We start from the raw sequence: 9,615 nt of genomic DNA, 5'->3' as shown, positions 1-9,615 counted from the left end.
AGGCAACCTGGCTTGTCTAAGTGGTTTCCAGAATTTCTCCCCCTGTGTTTGTGTGTTTGCTCCCAATGGTACTCATGTTTGTTGTTTGGTGTCTGACTGTGAGGATATTCATGAGCAGGTAGATGTTATAACCTCCTACATAAACTTCTTTGTTGAAAATGTGATTCCATTTAAACAGGCTATGATTTATTAAAAGTAAGCCCTGGGTGCAGACATTTAAAGAAAATGAAAGATTATGGGAGAAAGCGATTGAAAGGAAGATACAGGAAGAAGGGAAACAGGCTCAAAGAGATTAGAAATCCGAGGTGGAGAAATTGGTGAATGGAAACAGTGCACAGGAGGCAGGATGTAAGATCAAATCCAGGACTGGCCTGGTCTCCCATAGTAACAGATTGCTTGAGCCACACACCTCACCTCAATGAACTGAATTATTGTTTTAATGGAGTTTTTAATGGAAGTTCGGGAGGAATGAAGACAGCCGAGGTCATTTGACACAGCTGCTGCAATTCCCACTAATTCTGACGTAAGCAACCGGTCTCCATATATACCAAACATCACCCTCTCTTCTCCTTTGTTCGTTTTCTGCATCCCTCCTCCACCCCCTCTTCACCTTTGCAGCTGCCCAATTGGTCGCATGGGGGTCCTATCCTCTCTGTCCAACAGGCGGGAGGTTGGCCCTCAGCCAAGCGGGTTAAGCCAAGTCTTCACATCCCAATAAACGATTCTAATTTCTCCCAACCTTTCGGCTGCTGTCATTCCTCGTGAGCTCAGCTTGAGAGTAGAGAACCAGCAGAGGCCATTTTTAACACTGGAATTGGGCTCACTGGTGTCTCTCCCTTGACCAACTCAGTCCTGTATTCTGTAGCCTGTTTCAGAAGTCACTTCCCACTCTTACAGGTCTAAGGTTGTGGAAAATAAGTGTTCTTCTGATTTTATTACTGTTTTAATAATTAATAATAATAATCTCTTACACTTATATAGCGCTTTTCTGGACACTCCACTCACAGCACTTTACAGGTAATAGGGATCCCCTCCACCAGCACCAGTGTGCAGCCCCACTGGATGATGCACCAGTCCGCTCCCCACACACCAGCTCTCAGTGGGGAGGAGAACAGAGTGATGGAGCCAGTTCAGAGATGGGGATTATTAGGAGGCCACGATTGGTAAGGGCCAGGGGGAAATTTAGCCAGGACACCGGGGTAACACCCCTACTCTTTTAGAGAAACACCCTGGGATTTTTAATGACACAGAGAGTCAGGACCTCGGTTTTACATCTCATGCAAAGGATGTCACCTTTTTACAGTATAATGTCCCCGTCACTATACTGGGGCATTAGGACCCACATGAACCACAGGGTGAGCGCCCCCTACTGGCCCCAATAACACCTCATCCAGCAGCAACTGTAGTTTTTCCCAGGAGGTCTCCCATCCAAGTACCGACCAGGCTCACAACTGCTGAGCTTCAGTGGGCTCTCAGCTGTGACTTGTAGGGTGACATGGCTGCTGGCCATGTAGTTTCTATAACTCTCTTAGATCAAGAACAAGTGTTTGTTTCCACTCTGTGATCAGGGCTAGTACTTCAAGGCCCAGTACTTCAAGAGTTTAAGGTGGTCAGTTCTTGGACCTCTGGATTCAGAACAAGTAGATTCAAATGATTTCTTTATCATATGGCATAGGTCAAAGGTCATAGGACATAGGTCATAGGTCGTGGCAAAACAGCTGTCCTCATAGTCCAACACGTCCTGACAAAGGGGTTACATGCATTAAAACTCCGATGAAAAAGATAAATGACAGCTGTTAGAGCAAGGGGAGCATCCAAAAAAATGATAATGAATAAAGACAGATCCATCTCCCATCCCCCATGTTACTGCAGCCTCATCTACAACAGACACCTCACCAGTCTCAGTCTGAATTAATTCGGCAGAGGGAGGATGAAGACCATTAAAGAATCCTACTTAACAACAGTTGTCATAAAGACAGTTCATTCAATTCCAGTTCCAAGTAGCAAAGGAGCATTTTTTCCAAACATCGGCTGCATAGAGCCCTGTAACTCAGGAGTTAGTCAACGAGGCTCCCAAGTAGAGCTGGGTGTTGTAACTTGGGCGTTTCTATCCACCTCCTCCATCTGAGGGTTTATGGCAGAAACTAAACTACACTTTGCCCAATACACAGCTCACCTGTGCTTCAGAATGGAATGTGTTCAACAACTGTATAGAATAGTATGTCTTCCAGGGCGCCTTTTTGTAGAAAAAAAGGAACAAAACTGCTTCTAAAGCACAAGCAATCTGGAGCCATTCCATGAGATCTGGGGCCCTTTTCCTCAATATTTTTAAAAACAGAGCTTTGTTAAATATCCCTGATTGTTTTATACAACCATTAATTGTGTGATTACGGCTATGGATTTTTAATCTATTGTCTGTTTTTTTTATATGTTTCTCATTAAAAATATCAAATCTTTTTAAAAACAAAACTTGAAAAAAAGATCCCACAGCAGTCTATCCAGAGGCCAGTCTGCCAAGCAGCAGTGCCATCCAGTGGTCAGAAAGCTGAGCACAGACGGGTAGGACTGGAACGAGATCAGGGATAACGTAAGAAAAATAAAAGCAAATAACGTTAGGTTATATAGTTAACAGTGTAACGTTTAAATCAGGAGATGCTATATAAAAATTGTACCACTAGTAATGCTTCATTTCAAATTTGCTGTCAGTGTTACAACAATGATACTGCTCTTAATTTGGCCCAAACTGTGAAGAGTGACCAGATACATTCTCAGGTTCAAATGATTGTCCTGCACTATTCAGGGGCCCAATTTAAGTATTGAAAATCCTAAGGGGCAACAAGTCAACCATATGACCTTCACCTTCCTGTATGGAAACTATAGGCAAGTGCATTTAAAATAGAGAAACACTGTGCACAAAATGTTGTCCAAAGTACTGTATGCATCTATACTTTTGCAGGTATCATGTTTTGTCAAAAAAAGTCTCAATGACATTCTAGTAGCAATTATTACATATTCAACCTACTACTTTAGTTAGAAGTTACTCCATGAAAGAAAAATGGATAAACCCTGATCACATAATGGAAACAGACAAATGAGAATACCTCAGATCACAATTGAATGAACTGCATGCAATAATGAAGCACATGATTTCAAAGAGATACAACTCTCCGTAAAGTTTCTTCGAAAGGTACTAATAGGTATGTATATGGCATGGACTGCATTTTGAATTGCACAAGCCACATCCCACCCAACTAGTTATAGCAATGAAGTACTACACCTGAATTTGAGCTAAACCTCAGCTGAGGATTCAACCATGAAGATGAACTCCATTGTGTAAGAAAAAAAAGCACCCAGTCAACATGGTTAGGGATGTAATAGAAAGTTAATACCAAGTGCTTTGCACTAACATTATGGGAACAAACAGATTCAACCCCCCCCACCCCCCAAAAAGGTGCTTTGTTAAGCAACACTGGAGTGGTTTAGGATTAAGAGAGTGAAAGGCCTTGAGGACCTGTCACAGCCTCAACTTACATCCCTGTTTAGGGCCACTGGAAAAGACCAATCAGTGATGCTCCCCAAGAAACATGGTAGCATTTTAGTTAATCCATTCATGCACAAAACTGGGACTAAACCATTGTGCAGAGAGACTAGATGTATGTTTCCCCAATAGCAACTTATTACAGGGAAGGGGCCATGTGAATAGAAAGCTCACAGGTCTGGATATTAACGCTTAATGCAACATCCCAGGTAGTCTTCCTCATGAAATCAAGAGGACTGGTGTCAAGTTCATTACACAACACAGTAGAACATGGTTATTCAAGCATTTATTGCTGCACAGAGAAAAACCAGAAGACAAGCATTAGTGCCAAATTCCACTCAGAAGCCACCATGCAGCCCAGTCATGTCTGTCACTTTCCACTCAGGACCAGGCCATACAGGCTGCTCAGACCTGGCACCTCTGGACTCGGCCATCTTTGCACACAACCCAGAGGATCCCTCGGTCATAGGACACATGCCTGGCCACACCAGCTGCCCTTAGAGCCCACCATCTACTGCCAAAGGGGTTACAGGCATCAATACCAAGCCTGCAGGAAGAGGCACAGGGTTAGATCAGCCTAGAATTAGGACAGTCATTCATGCACCCACACGCGTTATCCCCTCCACCAGCTCACCTCTTGAAGACCACTCCATTCCTGTTCACCCCATACACACTGCCATCTGAGCCCACCTCCACCAGGGACAGGGAGCCCTGAATGGGGTACCACCTGTCAGAGCCTTTGCAGGAATCCCCACTCACATCCAGCTTGACAAAGATCTGGTCCAGCCTGTTCACTCCCCAGCAGCCAAAAGGCCCACAGGAATAGTACTTGAGGGAGCCCACGACAGGAATCCAGGGGATATTGCCCTGGCCAGCATACTGCAGCACAGGCCCACTGTTCAGGCAGAAGATGGAATTGGCAGCATTGACACCAACCACAAACTTGTCTCCACCAGCATCAATCTGGATGAGGGAGCCTGCAGAGGAGAGCAAGAAATACAGCTGTTCTCAGCAGGGGGCAGTGCAGTGCTCATTCCTCAGTATTGGTCATGAACACTTGAGTGAAGGAAATGTTCTGGCTGAAGGCAGCCACTATCCATGGATAAACTTAAAAGCTACCATTTCCAACCCATATAGATCAGCTGTAGCCTCACCTGGTTGCACTGGGATCCACCTTCCCCGAAGCCACTTGAACACAAGGCTGGCGAGACTCACACTCCAGAGCCCTGCTGGCCCCACACTCACATGTTTCCCCTTCATGGCCAGAGAGACCCAGCTGTTGCCCTGGTAGATGACCAGGTTGTCTGCATTGTCAACTCCACACACCCTTCCAGCACCAGCATCTATCTGCTTCAGACTGCCAGGCACAGCCCGACACTGCAGGGCTTCAGCCACAGACACTGGGGAGGAGAGGACACCACTGGGTCAATGAGCACCAACAAGATCAAGTGAAGCAGCATGTCAGATGCTCATGATCCTACTATGGGATCAATCAAAACATACAGGACAGAAGAAACAAGCCAACAGGGCTTGTTTGCATCTGTAAAACCCACAAATGAACAATGCACAGCATGTCAACAGTTTTACAGAACTTCAAAAGCACACATTAATCCATGACTTGGATGTTTTACAAATAGCACTCCAAATATTTTTAGGCAACATCTATACTCAATACCCAACCAGCTTTACTGAAATCCATGTATGCCAGCAGCATGCAGTTATTCCTCCACAATCTGCCCTTGTGCTGCTCCTTCTAATTAAAGCACTATATCCAAACCTACATGTATCTCTATCTACCCTTCCCCTACTGCTTTTAATTAAAGCAGTAAAAGCTAAGTCTTACCTAGAAATAAGACCACAAACAAACACAATACACAGCCTCTCCCTTCCATTTTGACAAATGATCTCACAAACCTCATGTATAGTATAAGCCCCAGCAGTGGCCTTTATATACTCAAGACTGCTAGGGTTCAGCTCCTACACACACCTGTCTAACCAGGTGTTAAATTGTGTGCCATAACGAGCTGCTGATTGAATCATTTAAGTATCAATTACAGAAGACATCATTAATTATATAATCCTCAGGGTGTAGGAATCAAAAACTGAAATTGAAGCCCAGTCCTTCAGATAGTCTTGAGCTGGATTAGTACTAATATCAGCAGTGACATCCTCCAGCAGTGCAGATCAGGGGTGGTCACAGGGACAGCTGGCACACAAAAAACTCTGTAATTGCTTGATGCAAACAATAACTAAATTAGCTAATGGGACAACTAGTTTAATTGCAAATCTGAATATTTTGTTACTCTTCTTTTTTGTCCTCAGATATGTTTTTTCACATTTCATCTCCCAGATTAAAAATGTAATTTTTCTGAACACTCAGAAGAAAATGTCTGGGCCCTAGATTGAAATATTCCAAGTCTTGTCTTGTTTTCTCAATTAATTTGGTGTGGTAGAGGATTACGGATAAGTAACCACTATAACACTGCTCCATCATCTTGTCAGGGCTGTAAATGATTTGCTGGCTGCATCTGACTCTCAGTATTCCTATGCACCTTGATATTAGTGGCCCTTTGTGCTCAAATCTTGCTCAAATACTTGCAGGCACTCTTGGCTATCAGCTGTATTGTTTTTAGCTGGTTCCTCTTACATTTGACTGGCATGCAGCATTTTGTTTCTCATGATCCTCATAAATCCCTCATAGCCCCAGTCAATCGAGGTGTGCCTCAGGGTTCAGTCTTGGGCCCATTGCTCTTCATTATCTATATGCCCCTTCTCACTCAGATCATACGCAAATATGGTTTTCAGATTCATTGTTATGCAGAAGACACATTTTGCAGATTTACATTAAAACCTCTTCCCCCTCTGATCTTTTACCTTCATCGCTTATCTCTTGACTATGTAACATGAAGCTCTTGTTGACATCAAATTCCTTGAAACTAAATAGTGACAAAACAGAAATGTAACTGGTTTGCAGCAAATGTCAGCTGGGAACACATTGGGGAGATTCACAGTAATGGTGGATGGCTTCTCCATGAAGGCATCAGGTACAGGCAGAAATCTGGAAGTCACACTTAATCCTCTCCTTTCTTTTGAGCCCCATGTGAAATTTTTTTCATCTTAGAAACTTCCCAATATTAGATAGATAGATACTTTATTGATCCCGTGTGGGAAATTGCAGTGAAACAGCAGTTTAGCACAGTCAACACAGCACAGTGTAACGAAATAATACAATAATACAATACATACAATAGATTCAGTACAGTCAGTGTGCACTTACAAAAGTTGCTCATAGTACAAAATATACAAAAAACGGAACAGTACACAAAACGCTGTATTGCACATTATAAATATAAAAATATATTGAACAAGTCCCTAGCATATATTGCACAAAAAACAGTTGTAAACAGAAAAAAAAACTGATTTAAGCAGAGAGTTTAATGTTTAGTCCAAAAACAGGTCAATGTCAATGTTGCCCCTGCCCAGACACACAGTGGATGAGTTCTACAGTCTTATGGCAGAAGGCAAGAATGACCTTCTGTAGCGCTGCCTGTCGTACTTTGGTTGGATCAGCCTATTGCTGAACGTGCTCTTCATTCTCACAAGCATATCATAGAGGGGATGGGAGACATTGTCCATGATGGCCATTAATTTGGACACCATTCTCCTCTCAGCCACTACCTTCATGGGGTCCAGATCAGACCCAATGACAGAGCTTGCTCTTTTGATTAGCTTGTTTTGCCTTTTAGCATCCCCTGCTCTAATCCCAGAGCCCCAGTACAACACTGCGTTGAAAATGGGGCTCGCCACCACTAACTGATAGAACATATGTAGCATCTTACTACATACATTGAAGGACCTGAGCCTCCTCAAGAAGTAAAGTCAGCACTGGCCCTTCTTGTAGATGGCCTCTGTGTTCTTAGATCATTCCAGTCTTATCGTCGATGTGCACTCCCAGGTACTTGTACGAGTCCACCATCTCCACGCCACTCCCATGGATGTAGACAGGAGTAGGTTCGACCCTCTTCCTCCTGAAATCGATCACCAGCTCCTTCATCTTTGCCATGTTTAATTTCAGCCGGTTCTACCCACACCACTCCACAATGCTGCTGACCAGTCCTCTGTACTCTTCCTCCTGCCCACCCTTGATACATCCCACAATTGCAGAGTCGTCTGAGAACGTCTGCAGGCGGCACGACTTTGAATTGTATTTAAAGTCCGTATAAAGTACAGAGGATGAAGAGAAAGAACTGTCCCCCTAGAGCCCCTGTGTTACTAACTACCTGTTTAGACACACAGTTCTGAAGTCTCACAAACTGTGGTCTGCCTGTCAGATAGTCAGTGATCCATGAGATCATGGAGGCACCCACTTGTGTCTCCTCCTGCTTCCTTCCTAGCAGTAGGGGCTGGATAGTGTTGAAGGCACTGAAGAAGTCGAAAAACGTAATCCTCACAGTGCTGCCAGACTTGTCCAGGTGTGAGTAGGCTCTTTGCAGAAGGTAGATGATTGCATCTTCCAAACCAACATTGGGCTGGTAGGCAAACTGTAGGGTGTCCAGTGATGAACTGACCAGGGATCTCAGGTGGGACAAGACCAGCCTCTCAGTGTCTTCATGACGTGAGAAGTCAGCTCTACTGGTCTGTAGTCATTGAGGACAGAGGGGCACCCTTTCTTTGGTACCGGGACTAGGCATTTTGTATTCCAGAGCACAGGGACTCTCTCCAAGCGCAGGCTCAGGTTGAACAGTCGCTGGAGCACTCCACTCAGCTGATCAGCACAGGCCCTCAAAACTCTGGGACAGACGTTGTCTGGTCCTGTGGCCTTACCCTGGTGAAGCCTCTTCAGCTCCCTGTTCACCTGGTCAGCCGTGATGGTCAGCCTGGCCTGGGGGATGGTGCTCATAGTGCTGTAGGTGCTGCAGGTGTTAATGGCGGAGGTGTTGGAGAGTGGCAGCTGTGGGGGATGGGGGGGTGAGTAGCTGTCGGGGGTTGTAGCTGTAGGCGGCCATGATTGTGGGGGATGGAGGAGGTGTTGGGCAGTCGCAGCTGTGAAGGCTTAGGGAGCGTGTGGCTGTGATGGGATGGGTGTTGAGCCACAGAGGACCCTGAATCAAACCAGTTAAAGAAGTGGTTCAGCTCGATGGCCATCTCCAGGTTCCCCTCTGTTGCACCCCCTGCCTGTTTGAAGCCAGTGATCTCTCATGCTCCTCCATACGTCCCTCACCCTATTCCTTTACAGCTTGTCCTCTACCTTCCTCCTGTAGGCGTCCTTGTTCTCTCTAAACTTCTGCTTTAGTTCCCTCTGTACACCTCTTCCTTATCCCCCCTCCTAAAGGCTCTCTTCTTCTCATTCAGAAGAGCCTTCAGGTTGCTGGTGATCCAGGGTTTGTTATTGGAAAAGCAGTGTACGTCTTTGGTGGGAATGGTGTTGTCCACACAGAAGTTAATGTAATCAGTAACACAGTCCACCATGTCGTCTATGTCGTCCCCATGTGGCTCGCACAGCACATCCCAGTCGGTAGCCTCCAGAGCACAAGTAGATCCTCCATAGCCTCCTAAGACCATCTCCTCACAGTCCTCATGGTTGCAGGTTGGCTCTGGACGATAGGCTTGTGTCATTCCACGGTTTATCCCTTCCGACATCCGTGACATTTACTGAACAGCTGTTTCATGAAGGTGCTAGTGCAGTAACTTCAACAACACAGCCAGTTAGGTCAAGACTGTCACAGCCCTTAAAATGTATTTCCTTGTAGTTTCTACTTGTGCTCTCCTTCATGTGACTTCACTGTTCCACTTTGAGTGGATCCTGCTTTGACTTTCTCACTGCCTACTAGACTAATGGTTGTTGCAGAGACAGTCTAGAAGTTCAGAATTTCACTTGAAACTTCACGTGCGCTTCCTAATCCTCCTAAAACTGGTATCAGCTGCAAACAATAGGTGAATTACACCTGAATTCACACAACTACTGGCAAAAAGGAAGTACTGTAGTTACTCCACCCAAGTCAAGCAGTCACATCTTCATACAGCCTTGTATTTATCAACCAGTTCTCATTCCAACCACGATTACCTTCCAGCTGTAA

At 45.0% G+C, this 9,615-nt stretch overlaps 1 protein-coding gene across 1 annotated transcript; it reads right to left on the bottom strand.

The window, feature by feature from the left end:
• Window positions 1-3,807: 3,807 nt before the first annotated feature.
• On the bottom strand, window positions 3,808-5,455 carry LOC138225288 (fish-egg lectin-like). Its single transcript, XM_069185030.1, has 4 exons — window positions 5,382-5,455; window positions 4,693-4,938; window positions 4,173-4,515; window positions 3,808-4,085 (listed from the first exon to the last, which is right to left on the bottom strand). Exons 1-4 carry the CDS (start codon window positions 5,428-5,430, stop codon window positions 3,944-3,946), a joined length of 780 nt encoding a protein of 259 aa, XP_069041131.1. The 5' UTR covers window positions 5,431-5,455; the 3' UTR covers window positions 3,808-3,943.
• Between the last annotated feature and the right edge of the window lie 4,160 nt (window positions 5,456-9,615).

This window comes from Lepisosteus oculatus, chromosome 27, assembly GCF_040954835.1.
Source record: "Lepisosteus oculatus isolate fLepOcu1 chromosome 27, fLepOcu1.hap2, whole genome shotgun sequence".
NCBI classification, from domain to species: Eukaryota; Metazoa; Chordata; class Actinopteri; order Semionotiformes; family Lepisosteidae; genus Lepisosteus; species Lepisosteus oculatus.
This window is presented reverse-complemented; position numbering and strand designations above follow the sequence as displayed.